This window comes from Zosterops lateralis (assembly GCF_965231275.1).
Source record: "Zosterops lateralis genome assembly, chromosome: 6".
NCBI classification, from domain to species: Eukaryota; Metazoa; Chordata; class Aves; order Passeriformes; family Zosteropidae; genus Zosterops; species Zosterops lateralis.
The window spans coordinates 55,994,117-56,012,375 of record NC_139761.1 but is presented as its reverse complement, the minus strand read 5'-3'; the positions used below and the strand labels follow the sequence as shown (position 1 = coordinate 56,012,375).

Sequence of the window (18,259 nt, the reverse complement as noted above, 5' to 3'; positions counted from 1 at the left end):
TGCTTGTCCTGCTGCTGTTGCAGATGTGGAAGGCTTCAGCAGGCCACACGGTGTCTGTCAGCCAGGACGACGGAGCTGACGACTGGGAGACGGATCCAGACTTTGTGGTATGGCTTTTGGGGCTCCCTGATCCACCTGGAGCATGTTCTGGGACAGTTCCAGAGGAGCTCTGTGGGGTGGGGGACGTGTCTTGGCCAAATAAACTGTCAGGAGCATGTCCCTGCAGTGGAGGGGAAGTGAAGCTGCTTTTCTCACACTTGTGGTCTCAGGGACTGCTGGAAGCTTTTGCTGTGAGCTCTGAAATGTGTGGCACTAGTGATTTCTTTGGGGTTTTAACTCTTTTCCTGTGTGTCCTTCACAGAATGATGTGAGTGAGAAGGAGCAGCGCTGGGGAGCTAAAACCGTGAATGGGTCCGGCCACCAAGAGCACATCAAGTAAAGCAGCTCTCTTGTGAAATGTATTAATAGGCACAGTCCCAGGCGACTTCTAATCAGCTCATGATCTCAGTTACTTGTGTCTTCATAATTAAAACAAGAGTCCCTCTAGAAGATTGATTATTTGCCAGACTGCTAGTCTTTTAAATCTGTCAGTGTCTTCAGAGCTGGAATTAAGAGCAGAAAGACAGTGTAGGGACCCTTAAATCTTTCTTTGTCACTGGAAATATGATTTTTCCTGCCTCTGTATCTGAAAAGGAGGGTTTTTTTGTGTGTTTTGGTGCAAGAGCCAGTAGTGCTGGGAGAGAAGCTGAGGGATCTGAGCAGCCCCAGTGTGGTATTTCAAGGAAATATTTGTCCCCTTAATTCTTGCACTTTGTTTACAGCACTGCTACCACCAAACTCATAAAAACCCTGGCAAAGTAACAAACTGAGCTCTCTGATGAAAAAGCAGATGAGTGCCTCACAGAGGGATATGTGAAACAGAAATTATGAATTCTGTGTTTCTTGCAAAAAGTGTCTAGGACAGAACTTTAAAGCAGCTTTAGGAAATGTGTGATGTTGCAAACAGGGGGAGACTGAACTCTGGTTACTTCAGGGATCAGTGTTACTCTGCTCTATTCTGAGGCCAGTGGGGACTCCTGCTGGCTAAATTACACCTGAGGAAGCTTAAAACTCAGGTGGGAAGTGCTTAAAGTACAGATTTCACCTTAGGTTACCCTTCTTTTCATAGCCTGCACTGCCTTAAGTTCAATTCCTGCCAGTTGGGAAGAGGAGGTGCAAGTTTCTTTACATCTTTATTTTGCAGTGCAGTGCTGTCCAGAGTGCTCTGTTAGAATTAGCCCTGATACCACAGGCACTGTGTGATGGGAGATGATCCCTGTTCTGAAAAGTTGCCATCTAAATAGAAAGTGTTGGGAAGAATTTAAATTAGGACATGAGGGAAAAAAAAAATGTTTTAGGCACAAATCAGTTCTAGATAAAAGATTGCAAAAATAGCAAGATTCCTTCCATATTTTCCTTAAAACGAAAACAGTTCCTTTTCTTAAACAACATTTTGCAGTGGGACAGATCCAGTGTCTCAGAATATGAGGAAAAGTTTGGTACACTGAAAAAATGGAAAGGGCTTGGAAAAATACAAGTGATCCAACTTCTAACTGAGATGATAGTTTTGTCAGCTTTATATTTTGCATCTTCATAAAAAGTTGTTTGCTGAAACCTCCTCAGTAAAAGTTGCTGCTTTGTTGTCTTTTAAAGCATTCACCAGCTGAGGGAGAATGTATTCCAAGAGCACCAGAACCTCAAAGAGAGGGAGCTGCAAACAGGACCAAAGGCCTCCCATGGCTATGGAGGGAAGTTTGGCGTGGAGCAGGATCGCATGGATAAAGTAAGTGTGCCTTGGATGGGGCTTCCCCGGGATGAAGTGATCAGTGAGGTGACAATGATCAGCCTGGCCAGCACAGCCCTGCCTGGGAGCTGAGCTTCTTCCAGCTTTGCTCTGGGGTCTGCAGTGGCCCCACGTGGTTTTGATTGATGCCAAGTCTGGAGAGCATCCCCCTGGAGTCAGGATGCAAGTTTTTTGAATTTATGTTTCTGAATGAGTAAAGGGCTTGGTGCATTAATAAATTCAATATGATCTTTTTATTTGGATGCTGGGCCAGCTCTTCTGTGCATATAGATAGAGACTGCCAGAAAATGAAAAAAGGATGTGCTGCTGCATTAAAATCAGGGTGCAGCTCTTGTGAACAAACTGTGACAAATAATGCAAGTATTTAAAATACTGTACTTCAGCCAGATGGTTGTTTTTTATATAAGGAGTTGATGGCTGCTGTTAAAAAAATGATAATTCTTAGTATAATTCCTTTAGCCATGTGATAAATAGGCATGTCAACTTCTGGCTGCTTTCTTTCATGAGTTCTGCTAGAATCAGAATCAAAACATTTCTAAACAAGAAAGTTTTCTTACTTTATTTGCTTTCTGTATTGGTAACTTGACAGCCTTAAAGTTTTGCTGGAATCTGATATTCCAGAGTTAATTGCTGTCCAGTTCTCAATGGGCCTTTGAAGTAGGCCAGCCTTTGGATTAGAGAAAAGGAATGCTGAGCAGATTGAACCACCAGGCCTGTTGTGCTGCTGCTCTCTAGTGTCAGCAGCTTATCCCTCACCTGTGTCCGTGGGAAAGAGGAAAGGAAACAAAGTCAGCAGTGTTTCCCATAGGCCAGAATTAATCATGAGGAAAAACACGTGATGAGTGATGCTGGTGACAGGAGGTGCTCGTGATTTCTGTCTGTAATAAACCTTTCTCCCTTGTGACTGTAGTTCTGAGGCCTTGTGGCTGAGATGTCTCCTTGGCAGGTATCTGTGCAGGTGTGCTGCTGCTAAAGCTTGGCTTTGAGGCTTGGCCATTCAGGGTCCCTGCAGTGCTGTCGTGGTGCAGGGTTTTGCTGCATTTAGGGCAAAACCGTGGTGCTGAGTTAAAGTGAGCGTTTCCATCACTCTGTGTGCCATTCCTCCTGAGCTGGTATAAAATGTACAGGAAAGTGATGAGGATATTTGTCTCTGAAATACAGGTTGCCAAAAAAAATATTTTTTTTTCTAAGTCTTTTCTAAAGGGGGTTTTGTTGTAATGCTTGGTATTTGGTGAAATGCAGAAAGTCCTGGTGCCACCAAGAAAACACCACACTTGTACCTCAGCTGGTGTAACAAAAGGGAAGTCAGATAGAATCACATAGAACCTAAAATTATCAGAGCTTCATGTTTTCCACAAATGCAATGGGAAGAATTAAAGGAGGTGGGAGCCTTTTCTGTCACATTTCACAGATACTGTGCTACAGAACGCCTGCAAAATGAACAGGAGTGTGATTGTTCCAGTCAGGAAAAAAGGGAGCTTTTGTAATGCCTTTGAGTTAAAGTAGTGCCCTGATATTGCCATCTTTGATCTCCTTGATCTGTTACCTGGCAATGACTTCTCTGCCTGCTGGGAGTATTCCCTCCAGCCCTTGTGGGGAAGAAAAAGAGCAAACACTGTACAATCCAAAGTACTTAGGTGAGCAGACATCTTGTGTCCTCAAATTAGTTCACCTTGGTCCAGCTGCCTGGCCCAGGATTGTCCAATGTTGGATTGCTGGTGAGTCGCAGGTTGCTCTGGCCAGTTCCCAGTGTTGGCACTGGACAAGGAAAAAGCATTTTTGCTGGAGGTGTGAGGCTCCAGCATCAATTCCAGGAGCTGGAAGGGCTCCCTAGCACTAGGTCAGTGTAACACTAGCAAGGGCTGTGTGAAGGCACTTCCAGGTGTGGAATTACATCTCCCTGTGTCCTGCCGCTTGTTGTGGGATGGGTGGAGCTCAGCTTCTGTTCAGCTCAGGTTCCAGGGCCAGGATGCAGGGCTGGGATACCTCTGGCACAGGTGTGGCACATGCATCTCCTCATGTTCAGTACCATTGTGCATGTGAGGAAGATGCTTAATTGTGATTTATGGGGGAGACTCGGGTGCCTCCCTAAACCAGTGGCAGCTGGCTTCGGTTGTATCTGTATTGTTGTGCAACAATACTGCTGTATTTGTTGCAGTCCCCTGTCAGCTGAAACAGATCCCTGAATAAACACAAGGCTGTGTGTTTCACCTGGAACTCACTTCAGATTCTGCATGAGCACCATCAAGGCTCCCTCTGTACCTGTCTTGTTTTCATTCCTGTGCTTTTGAAGTGCAAATGCAGGGCATAAAACAGTCCCCATCAAATGCAGTCACTTCCCTTGCCTAGGCTGGATTGGTAGCATGGCAGCAGCCTTGTGCAGACTTCCCAAGTGAGTAGGAATTTCCAAGGAAGTTGGTTTCAACAGGAGGAGTGGCAGTGATGCATGTTGGTAACAAAACTCACCCTCAGGTTGCTTGGTGCAGTGTTTTGTCTGACACACAGGGCTGTGTAGTGTAGAACTGCTGTCTCTGACCTTCACCAATTTCTTCCAGTCAGCTGTTGGACATGAATATCAATCCAAACTTTCTAAGCATTGCTCCCAAGTGGATTCAGTGAAGGGGTTTGGAGGCAAGTTTGGAGTACAAACCGACAGAGTTGACCAGGTGAGTGATTTCATCTCCTCCTGCAGCCACCCACAGGGGTTTATTTCTTCATTTTGTATATAAACCTGTAGAATTCCAGTGCCTTGGGGTGCTGGTGTGGGCTGCTCTTTCTGAAGTTTAGCAGAAGCCAACCCTGACTGTTAGGGAGATAAATTACTGTTTAAAGCAGAGTAGAAAAAAACCCTCATGGGAAGTTGAGATGAGTTGGAAAGAAAGCTGAAAAGAGATGTTAAAATCCTACTTTTTTGTGTTCTTTGACAAGGTCAGTGTGAATACTGTAGAATATTTGGGGATGGTTTGTCCTGTATCATGACATGAGCTGCTGGGCAGGATAATTGATGTCCTGTTCCAAGACTGCCTGACTGTTCCTGCATGGAAATGCTGGATTTCTGTCATACTGAATTGCTGGACCTGGCAAGGCCAGGCTGGAGTGTGCTGCTGGTACAATTTGCCTTGGCAAGGGAGCACAAAACCCCGGCCGTGAACCCAGGCACTGAATTACCATGTAAATGAAGGTGGCCCATAAGTTAAAGAGGTATTTATGTCCCAGTCCAGAAGGTCAGAGCAGTGTGGAAAGACACAGGAACTCGCCATGCTCTGTGTCCCCTGAAGTGTGTGCAGTTTTTCTCCTAATGCCTAACTCTGTCACACTTGTCATTTTATTTCTCTTCCAGTCAGCTGTTGGGTTTGAATATCAGGGCAAAACTGAGAAGCATCCCTCCCAAAAAGGTAAAGTGGGGAGGTGGTCACCTCGGTGGGCACATTTGCTATTAAAAATAGAGTAGATTCTTTCACTGTATGGGAAGTACCTCCTTTAATGGGACCTCTGCATGACATTCTCAATTAATCAAATGGTGGGTTTGGTGGAACAGAGGAGGAAAAAAGGAATTTCCCAGCAGTTTCATGAGCTGATGAGGTTTTACGACAAGGAAATAGTGGGTTGTCAGGTGTCTTATTTTTCTAAAGTGAGGTTCAAGGACATGTCAGGAAGACTGGGATTTGCTCTTTGCTATATTGCACCCTGTTGGAAATAGGGAGAAAATTTAAAGGGAACCATCATAAGCTATAGGACTGTTGCTTATCTTGTGTTTAAAATTAAACTGAATTTTATGTGCTAAAGTAGTCATAATACTTCAGTTCTGAAATAACTTGCTTTTGCCCTCAATTGCTAGGCTATGCTGTATATCCATGACAAGTTGCCCTCACGCTGTTTTTATTGTGCTTTACTCTCAATGCAGACTACTCAAGTGGTTTTGGTGGAAAATACGGAGTACAGGCTGACAGAGTGGACAAGAGTGCAGTGGGGTTTGATTACCAGGGGAAAACTGAGAAACACGACTCCCAGAAGGGTGAATAGACACACACACGTGTTAGCAGGCTCCTTCCCTGGGGCTGTAGGCACTGCCCATAGGCCATGTTGTAAAATACTCATGTTTTACACCTCTTGCACTCCTAACCTGCTGAAAGGTAACGCTGCGTAAAGTTTACATTGCTGAAAACCTCAACTTCTGAAAAAAAGAAACCTAAAAAATAATTCTGCCTGGTTTTAAGGGATGATCCAGGCCACATAGGGTTTGTCTGGAGGGTTTTTACAGCTCGTTTTGAAAATCTGTAAATCAGAATACTCAGCCTGTGAGCAGCTTAACCACCACAGAGAAGTGCTGCTTCTAAAATAATCAGCTGTTTGTGGATTAAAACACTTAGTAGTGTTTAGAGTTAATAGTGTGTTGCTGCTCAAGTTTCCAGGCATATCTGATCAAAAATCGACTTTTTATTGAAAAATGGTGACATTTTTGCCATCTGTTTTCTGCTTATCCCAAAGAAATGTTTGCACTCTAGAAATGCTGACAAGGAGCAGGAGGTGTTTAAAAGCATCCAGGCTGTTTCTGAAATTTTGAATTTGAAGTTCACTTCGCCATAAGCGTCTTCAGAATTTTACCAAGGAGTCAGGCAGCTGAGCTGCTGGTATTGCCCAGCAAAATGCTGTTTTATTTTCCATCCTGGAGAATGTGTCCGGAAGGATTTCTGACTTCAGTGTCTGAAATCAAGCTTAGCTGAGGATGTCAGTGCTTCTTTTAAAATGTGATGCAATGCTAGCAGCCCTGATTATCACAGTTTCTCAAGGTGATGATTTTGCTGCTGAACACTTACAAACAAAACTCTTCCCTCTTATCTCTAGATTATTCCAAGGGCTTTGGTGGTAAATACGGTGTCGACAAGGACAAAGTGGATAAAAGTGCTGTTGGCTTTGAATATCAAGGCAAAACGGAAAAACATGAATCACAGAAAGGTTTTTATTCTCTTCTTTAAAAATACTAGCTCAGACCCTTTTAAACCTGGAAAAATACTTCAGGGTTTTTTTTGGGAGTGGGAGTTTTTGGGTTGGTTTTTTTTTTGTGGTAAATGTGTGCAGATTTTGGACCCCCTTAAAGGAGTGAAAGTATTATTAACAGGGCAGCTTCTCCTCCCAGAACATATTCCTGTTTTTTAAATTAAATGTGACTTCCAGCTACAAATTGCAATGACATTTTCTGAAAACTTCCCAGATTATGTGAAGGGCTTTGGAGGCAAGTTTGGCGTGCAGACAGACAGACAGGACAAATGTGCCCTCGGCTGGGACCACCAGGAGAAGGTGCAGCTGCACGAGTCCCAGAAAGGTAGGGCAGCTCTCAGTGCCTTGCTGTTCTTGGCTCATTTTGCCCTCCTGTTGCCCGTGTGAGCCCTGCCCTGGTGTCTTTGGGCACAGCCTGCCAGGGGCTGCCCTCAGGCTCCTTTCCTGTGTCTGGGGTTTGCTGTCACTGGTTGAACTGGTGGCTGCAGAGACACCCAGCCCCTCAAAGTCCAGGCTCAGGGCTAAATTCTCCCTTTATGAGCCTGAAATTATGTGCTGGATTATTTTCCTTTCTCAGTTGAGTTGTGCAAACCAGAGGTCAGGAATTCCTTTTTACTTTCCACAAATAATTTTCCCCTTCTGGATTCTGTTGTGTGTATCCCTGGTTTTCATGCAGGGAGAGTCTAAAACCAAATGCAGTCCTCCCCCTGGCCTGTGGGGTTCCTATTCCTGTGAAATACTTGGTGCCCAGTAAAAAAACAGCTTCCCATAAAATGCAGCTGTGGCTCCTCAGCCCTCTGCCTGGCACCGCTCTTGACTTAAGGAAATTAATATTTTTAAAGGAATGAAATTTAAACTGTTCCTCCAAAAATTGTTCTGTTGGGTGCTCCAGCAGATTTGCTGTGAGAGAATTACCTGAAGACCTTTTTTTCTGTGCCATCCCTCATTTTCTAACACACATATATATTTATATCCATAAATATATATATGTAAGTGGGTGCTCCCTAGGCAGCAGTATGGAATGATGAGCTTTTAGATGAAACCTTTTCTCCCTCAAGCTGTGTGGCAGCAGGAATATTCCTGCTTCCTTTAAGGAATATCTGGAGGGTGGTCTCTGTGGAGCCCATCTTTACATCTCTTTAAAAGTCAACTCTCTGTACAAATATAAACAATGAGGCTCATTTGATTCTCTTGTATGTTTTGGTGTTTATTTTGTTTATTCTCTTGTATCTTTTGTTGTTTTGTTTTGGTGAACAAATTACCTGTGTGCCTGTGTTCATATCTTTGATCGAATGCAAGCGCATTATGCAGTATGGATGAAAAATGATGAGAAATGCTTTTTTTTCTGTGACTTCAGAATGGTGTTCTTATATCTATAAATCATGTCAAGTTGAGACTATTTTCAATTTGGTTTCACAGAAGTGAAGATAGAAAGATATTCTTTTTTTTTTCACTATCCAGAATTGCTGATAATTGAAAATATTGCAAAAAAAATTGATTGTCTCTGACTAAACTTCTTTATTTCCCTGCCTTGGTTTTAACGTTTCCCATGTGGCTTTTTCAGACTATAAGAGTGGTTTCGGAGGGAAATTTGGTGTACAGACAGAAAGGCAGGACCCATCTGCTGTGGGGTTTGATTACAAGGAGAAACTAGCCAAGCATGAATCTCAACAAGGCACTGTTTTCACTTGTTACTTTCTTACCAGTGCAGCCACTTCTCACACAGTCTGAAATACTTTTCTGAGTAGATCAATTGCCAGGAATGTGCAGACACTTTCTTGCGCTTCCTATTCTTCCACGATCCAGCAGTTTTCTTCATTTTACCCTTAAAATATTCTAAAGCAAGCCTGTGCTCAGGAAACACCCAGTGTTCAGTCAACAGCTCTACAGAATCCTGAATTAGTTCACAGCTGTACATGCCGTGTGATGATAACATTAGTGTTAGTATGATGTTAATGAAGTCAGTTTTAGAGACTAACTGTAAAGTTTTGCCCAGGTAAATTGGTGGAAAAACATTCAGAAAACGACCATGCATGTAACCATCAACAGGCAATGGGCTGTGGCATGATCATTTAAAAATGATTGTAGTCTTTGAAAGAAGCAGGAAATGTTTGTGGTTCTTGGGTGAGCAGATGCTGTTATAATGCTCTGTTTGTTCATTGTGACATAGTTGGGGTACAACCCATGAACTCCTGGTTTTCCCTTAAAGTGAGGAGTCTGGAGCAGGAAAATGTAAGTGTAGTATGTTTGTTCTGGCTGAAAATACATACAGAGCTGAAGAAAACGAGGTTGTTCATTGATAGCTGGCATTTTCCTGTGCTGTAGTGACACACACTCAGACTTTCAGAGCCCGAGTGCAAGCACTGCAATGGCTGGCAGGGAGAGCCAGTGGTTTGGGGGCTGAGAGGAGAAGGGCTTGTATTCCAGGGATGGACAGGAGACATGGACAGTGTAAGGACACATTCCTACAGCTCACTGCCACCACAGAGAGTTGTTTTTCCAGCCACACACTCTTGCTGCTGCTGTTGTGCTGCTCTGGTGCTCCTCAGACATTCCCATGAGAGCAGAAACCCCCTCCTGTGTGGGTTTGCCTGTGTTTATCCATGTCACTGGTGAGTGAATTTGGGAGTGTGACAAGTGCTGAGGGCAGCACCAGCTGGGAGGAAGAGTGTGCAGCTCAGGGCTGGTGTGGGATTAGCACACCCACCCCATTTCCGTGCTGGCGAGTTGCTTTAGGCAGCTAAAGCTGGCCTGTGCAATTGCCCCTTGCCGTTTGTAGAGCAGGAGCTACCACCAGTGGTTTTAATATTCACTGGCTTTTATATTCACAACCAAACCCACTGGAATGAGAAATTTTTTACATTTTCCTGCCATTCACAAAGAGGAAAAAAAAACCAAACCCAAACCAAAACACCTCTGTGGTCACTGAAGACTCCTTTGAGCAAAGCAAAGTGGCTCAGGCTCCGTGATCCTGCACAGGGCTCAGAATTGGTGCTGTCAAAGGCTGTGTAACAGAAGTGATGCATCAAGAGGGCTCCTCCGTTACTCCTTGCTTGATACCTGTTCAATCCTCAGCTTCCTGTTTCCTCAGGGGATGCATGTGGCCCACATCTGTCATCTGCTGGTGTTCCTCAGGGCTCCTGGCCGTCTGTGTCCTCTCTGCATCAAAGCTCAGTTGCATTTCCTCTGGTGGCTGTCACTGTGCTCTGCATGCAGCTGAAATGGCTCTTTGCACCTGAGGTGGCTGTTTGCAAGGCGGGATGGGCACCCAGCTCCCTGCTCTGACCTTCTTTTGGTCCTGCTTTTAGATTATTCCAAAGGATTTGGAGGGAAGTACGGAGTCCAGAAAGATCGAATGGACAAGGTAAGTTGTCAAGCCATGACTTCTGCCTGTGCAGAACAGCCTGGTTAGATCTGCACTGCTCATCTCTTTATTTCTGGACACTTCTCCAGCCTAAGGGCCGAATTTTGTGCTTTTCTAAACCTTTAAAAAGCAAATATATACATACAGAGCTGATGCTAGCTTATGTGGATTAGAACAGCAACAGCTACACAATGTATGTTTATTGCCTTGATTTTTAGTTCTGATGAGTCACTCAAACTTTTCTATTTTTAATTAGTAGGATTTTGATGTGTTTAGAACTGCCCCTGAAGATTAATTTCTTCTAGCTTGACTTGTAGAAATGATCATTCTGTTTGCAGAGTTTTGATCCTTCCTGATTTGGTCTTGATGTTCTGCTAAAAGCCTTGGGGACAGTATCACAGTAAAATATCTCAGATTGAGTCTTGTGTGAATGTCTGCGTGAATTAGTGGAGGTTTTTACATGTATCCTTTTTGTCCCTACTCATAGAATGCAGCAACTTTTGAAGACATTGAGAAACCCACATCAACTTATCAGAAGACCAAGCCAGTAGAAGCTGGTAAGCCACTGGCCCCAAATCCTTTCTTTGGAGGTGATAAGGTCCAAAATCCTGGGATATTGATGTTGTAGTGTTGAGTAAGGGTCATGCAGAGAGAACTGCTGTATTTGCAGTTCTTTAGCAGCCTCAGATACTCTCCCTCTCTCCTTTAGAGATTGTTTTGCTTTGTTCCAGTTTGGTTTTTTTCTCTTGAGGCTCATCAGAGTTAAGAAGGGGAGAATAAGGAAGGAGTAAGGGAGAATAAACTGTGTAGGGTAGTGGTGGGAGCTGTACCATGAAGGAGGGGAGGGAGGAGCATTACACAGGTTTTTGGGAAGAGGAATAAGGTGCACAAGAGGTTTGAGCTGGGAAGAGGGAGGAGGAAAGAGGAATAGAAGGATTTCCTTGACTGAGCTATAAGCTCAGAGGATGGAAAAGCAAAAATTTGTAGCAAAAACTCATTAAAAGGCTACTTTTATATGGAACCTGAGATATGATTTGACTTGAGTTCTTTTCCATGTTACAGTTGCCAATAAAACAAGCAGCATCCGAGCTAACTTTGAGAACCTGGCCAAGGAGAAGGAGCAGGAAGACCGAAGGAAGGCAGAAGCTGAGAGGGCCCAAAGAATGGCCAGGGAGAAGCAGGAGCAGGAGGAGGCTCGGAGGAAACTGGAGGTCAGTGAGACTCAAATCCCACTGGAGCACCCTGGTTTCAGTGCAGTGCTGGGAGAAAAGGGAATCTTTGAGAAAAGGTTTCTTCTTTCCAGCTGTCCTTTCAAGCTCCAAGTGTGTGTTTGTGCCTGTGCTTCAGCTGTGTTTGACTCTAGCCTGGTTTTTTTCTCCTGTCCTTCTGCCTTTTTGCAGTCCCACATTCCCTTTGGGCACAGAGGAGCTCCTGTGGGGAGAGCTCTGTGGTCCCCAAGAGGCCTTGCATGTTCAAGGAGTTTAACCCCATGGTGAGAGCTGGTGATGCTGTTCCTTTGGGATTGATGTTTTGGGAGGTGGAGGTGATATAGCACACAGCCAGGAGATTAGGGGAAGATAATCTTCCAAATGGTAATTGAATCTTAGTTAGGGAATTTAAAAAACTGACTTTACATTGGCATGGGTGAAAGCTTCGTGATTTTTGTGCTATTCCTAAGCAAGATAATTCCAGGACATGTTTAGTTGGAAACTGCATCTTATCTGCTTTATGGAATTTGCATTTTTGTTTGTATTAGTTTGTATTAGAGGAGACTAAAGCTAGAGGTAATTAATTTGCTTCAAGAGTACAGAAGAGTGCCTGGTAGGCTCTCTTCCTCTCAAGTGATGGCTTTTATTTTTCCTTGTTTCCCCCTTTTCTCTCAGCTTATCACCTATTTTGCCTTGTGGCATCACGATGTGCAGTGTGAGCATATGTTCAGTGCAGAAATGAATCACGAGCTGAATGGGAGCTCATCTTCTGTGCATCCTTCTAATGCTGCCTTTCCTCCACATGGACTTTTAATACCTTCCCCCTGACACTCCTGGGGTTTCTTTACTGTGCTGGAGAAAAGCTGGGAGAGGAAGAGGTCATGGAGTGGTTTGGATTGGAAGGGACCTTAATTTCTGTCTTTTTAAAAATTATTATTACTTTATTATCTCAGAAATTACATTATTTCTCTACTGGTATTTTTGCCGTAAGTGTGGGTTAAATCCAACCCATTTTGTTGGATTTTTCTTGTGCTTCATCAAAGATTCTGTTGCCTGGACACATTTGAAGTCTTTTTTCCCCCCAAAGCTGGTATTTAAATTTCCCCTTAACCAGATGATTAATGTTCTTACAGCCTGAACATCTCCATGGTTAATTGTGGGATTCTACAGACACAGAGAGAGGGGGGGGTGAGGCTGAGGGGAACTGAAATGGCTCTGCTGGCACTGCCCCTTGCTCCAAGCTGAGCAGGGGAAGGGCAGGGATTAATCCACCCCATCCACAGAGAGTGCAAAGGGCAGGGGTGGACTCTGACTGGAGTGAACTTTATTTCTGTCACAAAAGGATAAAGGCTCACTTCCAGAGGATATGTGGGCATACACACTCCCACAATGGGAATGTACATATGGACTGCATTCCTTCCAGAGCCCTGGTTACTGGTAATCCTCATTCTGGTTTGCTTCTCACAAATGTCACACAGCCAGGGAGTGCTCAGGGAGCTCCTCTTTGATGCCTGGGTTGAGTCAATGCTGCCTCATGATTTCACTGTGCTCTGCTGCCTTGCCACAAAAGGCAGGATGCTCTTTCACATGGAGCATTTATTTCACTGTGGGACAAAACCCAGCCTGAGGGGAACCATGCAATTTAAATTTTTCATGGCAATTATGTTGTGTCTATCCTAAAGTATGATCTGGATTGCAGACCCATTTCCTAGGACAAATTAGTCAAACTGCTGCCATGTTTGCCATCACTAATGGATTGATACTGCTTAATTTGTCCCCAAACTTAGGTTTGACTTCTAATAATCACTTTGCTGGGGCCTTTTTATCTTTATCTGTAGCACTGGAGTTAAAAGTGGGGAAGGGTTTGCGTAAGGAGAGACTTTTTCCAGAAAGCACAGCACTAAGCTTTGAATTGTCTTCAAAGCTGGCTCTGCTCTCGAGACACGCTTTGCTTTCTTTGTTAGATGTATTTTTTTCTGCCCTGTGACAAGCAAAGGAAAGGAAGAATTTTTTGCAACAGAATCCTACCACTACATCTCTGTACTGCCATTTCTCCTGAGAATCCTCTGGGATGTTACAGCTTGTTGGAGTGCACAGATTCCCATTGCACACATCCTCTCCTCCTTTTTTCAGCGAATAAGACAGTTTGGCCCTGGATTCATGGTTTTCTTTTCCCCTGTGGTAAAGAGAGGCAAAATGAAAGTTACCTATTGAACTAGTTACCTAGTTTTGTGTCATGTGAGCAGCACAGTACTTCCTGCACTTCAGTGTCCTGGCTCCCTAATGAGTGGCTTTCCAGTGATTATGGAATTGCCCTGTGCTTCACAGGTGGGATGGCACAACCTGAAGCACTTGAGTGCCAGAACAGATCCATGTTCTTTGTGCCATGGAACACAGAAGCAATACTGCTTTTATTTCTCCCACATCTCTTAGCTCCTCTAAACATTGGAGTCCTGGCTTTCACTGTATAGGACCCACTTTTGTCTGAGCTGTTCAGTCCTTTGCCTTGGTGGGATGTTTTGCAGACCTGCCAGAGCTTGCACAGCCATTTCTCATCCCAGGCAGTTCATCAGTTGTGCACCCAGAACACATGTGGGCTCCAGGTTCTTTAAACTCAGGCTGAAATGGGACATGAGGCCCAGCCAGCTGATGAGCAGAATTAATACACTGAGCACCAAAACCTCTGGAGATAGGCCAGACAACCCTGGGGCTCTGTTTTTAAACACAGGCATGTGTATGTGCCATGTGGGTTTTGTTTCTTGCCTGTTTTCTCTTCTGCTGTGCTGCGTTTCTGGTGCTCTGCTCGGCCCAGTCCTCCTGTGGCTGCAGCAGTTCCCTGCAGGATATGCTGCCTGTCCTTCTGGAGGGTTGTGTCTCAGTTACCTCAGCGGTGACTGAGCTGCACTGAAGTTTCCCTTTCTCTTGGGTTTAGGAGCAAGCCAAAGCCAAGAAGCAGAGCCCTCCACCCTCTCCTGTCACACAGGTGGCAGAGCAGAAGGCGCCCTCCAGCCCGGTCTACGAGGTTTGTTGGGATCCCCTTTGGGGTGTGGGCTGAGATCCTGGGAGCCTCACAGAGCCCTGACAGAGCTCCCCTGTCTTCCTGCAGGATGCAGCTTCCTACGAGGCGGGGTCAGCCTACAAGAGCTCCAGCCCATCCTTCCCTGCTGCCCAGGAGCCAGAGGCTGGCTACAAAGCGGCGCAGCCGGACTACCAGGAAGCCGTGAGCCAGCGGGAGGCAGAGTACGAGCCAGAGACTGTCTATGAGGTGGCAGGAGCAGCAGACCACTACCAAGCAGGTTTGTGTCTCTCAGCAAACCCTTTAGGGTGAGGATTATTTCCTTGTGCAGGAGCTTAATGAGCAGCTGTGCTGATAGCACACTGTCCTCGTTTGCTAAAGTCTCAGTCTGATGAGACTTCCTACATTCCCCACCAACAGGCTTTAATTAGGAAATGAATAAGTGGATGCAGCAAGGTGTTGAAGTTAGTTAACTTTTGTGAGATGATGTTGGAGTAATTACAGTGCTCTCCAGGGTCTCAGTTCAAAAAGAAATTCAGGGATAACCATTCCCACCCCTTGGAATGTAACTCAACATGAGAAGAAAGCACCGAGCTGGAGATTAAATGTGTGCTGCACTAGCAAAAAAAAATCCAATCAACAGTTCTTGGAGTTTGATGCTTTGGGTTCTGTGCCTGTGAGGGAGTGGAGTAGGGATCTATGAAACTGCAAGAGTAAGATTGTTTTGATTTCCTGTTTTTTTCTCACCTCTTCTGGTTACTAAATGAGCTGTGAAGGTACAAAAATCTGGGAATTTTAAACAGGCCCCTTTTTGCCCCCCCAGCATGCACCACTTGTATTAATTATTCTCTTACACAGTGATCTTGGGCTCAGCTGTCCTGTCACATTTTGCAGAAGCAGGACAGGGCTGATTGGTTTTATGGAGTCCTGTACTCAGTGTCTCTTGTAAATGCTTCTTTTCATGCTTCAGTTGTGTGTGATTGAGGGAATAAAGTCCATGCAGAAGGAATGGCAGGACTGCTGAAACCTAGCATGGTGTGTTGCCTGCTTCCTGTGTGGATTAGCCGTGCAATTGAAGGAGAAGCACCACAGAAGAGAACTGAGGGTGATAATGCACTTCTTGTTTTCATTGTTCTTCTCTCTTCAGAAGAAAATGCCTATGATGAGTATGAAAATGAACTTGGGATCACAGCCATAGCCCTTTACGACTACCAAGCTGGTGAGCAAAGCTCTTTGTTTTCACCCTTTGGCTGCATGAGATAAATCTGGCTTTTTCCTTTGCCTTTTTATGCCTCTTGTGGTGGCAAATGGAAAGTTGGGAATTTGGGGTTGTAACGAGAGCGTGGAGTGAAATTCACCGGGTGCGGATTGAAAATCACCGGGTGCTGTTTGTGGGGGTGGTGGGAGTTTCCCAAAAGCTCTTTTCCCCCAAGTGCTGGGGGCTGTTGTGAGCCCTTGGCCGTGTGAGTGCTGACCCTGTCGGGCTCTCCCTGCAGCGGGTGATGACGAGATCTCCTTCGACCCCGACGACATCATCACCAACATCGAGATGATCGACGACGGCTGGTGGCGAGGGGTCTGCAAGGGCCGCTACGGCCTCTTCCCCGCCAACTACGTGGAACTCCGGCAGTAGGGCCACCCCCTGCTGCTCCTGCCTTAATTCCCCAGCCCACACACCACTTCTCACACTACAGACAGACCACGAGGCTTTCCCGAGGATGGAGGGGGTATATGCATATGGCTTTTCTATTTAATACTTTGCTGACGCTTTTTAAAACATTTACGCCACAGAAATCGCTGATATATTGTAACTACTCCGTCTTTCACCGAGGCTCTTGGGGTTTATTTTTGTCTGGAAACGTTTCTTCTCTGCCAAATTAGCCAAGCCTTTTGGAGGACAGGTAGCTGTCTGCTGTAATATTGCATGTTTTACTCCTAAGCGAGCAGATTTAGTCAAATGTTCAAGGTCTAGTTAGTCTTCCACTAAGCATTTGCAGCTGAGAAAGTCATGGCTATGCAGGCTGTTTGCATTTCCACTGAGCAGGAAGGATTGGGGAGGCGCAGAGTTGGGGTTTTTTTCCTTTTTTTTTTTATTTTCTTCTTTTCTTTTATTTTCCAGATAGTGCTTAAAAAAAAAAAAGCAAAGAAAATGTTTGAAAGTTATAGCTAATGGCAGTTAATCAAGTACTGTCCAATATTTATGGAATATTGATGTTATGAAGGAAACAGTCTGGTACTTTTTCCTTCTCTTTTAGGAGTTCCTTGGCTCTTGAATTAATTTTTTTTCCTCTTTTGTAATTATTTTTTTCTTGGTCCCGCTCCTCCTGCACACGTTATCCCAGAGGACGGCTGCAAACTCTCTAGCACTAATTGTCCCAAATTCCTTCACTCTTTTGTTTTTGCTTCACCCTCCTCTTTTCCAGGGAAACTTGGAAAAGTTACTGTGCAAGTGTTAAGTCACCTAAGGAGATTCCTGCTTGTTCAGAAGGAAACTGGCATCCAGGTCTGCAGGAATATTCCCATTGCTTTAAATGGGAGGAGAAGGCAGGAGGGGTGGGGTTGCAGTTGTGTTCTGTGTACAGTGCATCCCTGCTCACACAAGGGAGGGCCTGCTGTGCAGCAGTGACATTCTGTGGAACCATTTTCCAGTCAAGGAATGTTAATCATTGGATTTGAATCCCATGTAAATGATCTCCATTTTTAAACCAGATTTTTTTTTTTTTGTATGTTCAATAGAAACTGCCAGTACTGTTCTACTAAACAACACAGTTAAACCTGTTTGGTTTTGGGGTAGGTTTTTTTTTTTTTGCCAAAACTGAAATTTCTGTTGCTCTAGAAAGCTGACCACTGCAGATTTAGGGTCCCTACCAAAGATAGCAAGTTGCATCCAATAGTGCACGTGTTCAGTGTCTGTACTGTCTGTTTCCACCTTCTGATCAAAAGGAAAAGGGCAAATCTGGTGCAGCAGCCAAGAAAGAAGGCAAAGACTTCTTATCAACTGTAAATTTGGACCAATGGGATATGGAAGGCCTGTACAAAATGATGAAATGTACAGAGTATCAAGGGAGAAGGCATCATGTTGAACCAGTTCTTGGATGGTTGGGACAATCCTTCATGAATGTCACATGTGTGTCATGATTATTATTATTATTATTACTATTTTTTTCTTCCTTTCCATGGTCTCATATCTGTGTTGTATTTGCATTACTAGGGTTGGGTTTTATATGCAGTTTATTTTATCCAATTTTGCATAGAACACCTCATAGGGATATGATTTTTGTAAATTAAATATTCAATAAACTTTTTGAACCATTTCCATGGATTTTTTTTTAATATATATATAATTTTCTTTTGAAAAGTCTCAGCAGCAGGCTCAGCTTTTTGTCTTTTGTTTTATGTGCCTGTTACTTCAGCTAAAAACACCAGTGGGCTGCAGGGTTTGTGGCTGCTCCTGGATTTTGGGAATGCTGGTGGCAGCAGGGCACTGAGTGCTTCTGCAAGCACAGCCGTGGGTTACATCAAATAAACTTTTCCATCCCTTTCAGGCTGTTCTGCTCTTGTTCGTGGCAGGGTGGGTCATTCCCAAGGCTTTGCTCCTCTCAGTCCTGCCTTGCTGTCCAGATTTTACAGTTCCAGCCCTGAACTTCTCTGGGAATCTGGTCCTTGAGGAGCTGCTTGTTATCCATGGATTGCCTCACCTCGTGGAGAAGGCTTCATGGAGCAGAGAAATTCTCAGTCATGGACCCATGGCTGTCCAATCTGCTTTTGGCTGTTGCCTTTTAATTTAAGTAGATTCTCAATAGCAAGAATCAACCAAGCTGGGTTTCTTT

At 44.5% G+C, this 18,259-nt stretch overlaps 1 protein-coding gene across 4 annotated transcripts; it reads left to right on the top strand.

The window, feature by feature from the left end:
* Positions 1-2: 2 nt before the first annotated feature.
* On the top strand, positions 3-17,743 carry CTTN (cortactin). 4 transcript variants are annotated; one of them, XM_083863404.1, is made up of 16 exons: positions 3-107; positions 362-435; positions 1,693-1,822; positions 4,399-4,509; positions 5,184-5,238; positions 5,748-5,858; positions 6,689-6,799; positions 7,056-7,166; positions 8,406-8,516; positions 10,150-10,205; positions 10,693-10,762; positions 11,268-11,416; positions 14,346-14,435; positions 14,520-14,709; positions 15,577-15,648; positions 15,926-17,743. In XM_083863404.1, exons 1-16 carry the CDS (start codon positions 24-26, stop codon positions 16,060-16,062), a joined length of 1,662 nt encoding a protein of 553 aa, XP_083719530.1. In that variant the 5' UTR covers positions 3-23; the 3' UTR covers positions 16,063-17,743. The 4 variants fall into 4 exon arrangements, with proteins under 4 accessions (XP_083719530.1, XP_083719531.1, XP_083719532.1 ...); XM_083863405.1 differs by lacking the exon at positions 5,748-5,858; XM_083863406.1 differs by lacking the exon at positions 8,406-8,516.
* The last annotated feature ends 516 nt before the right edge of the window (positions 17,744-18,259 follow it).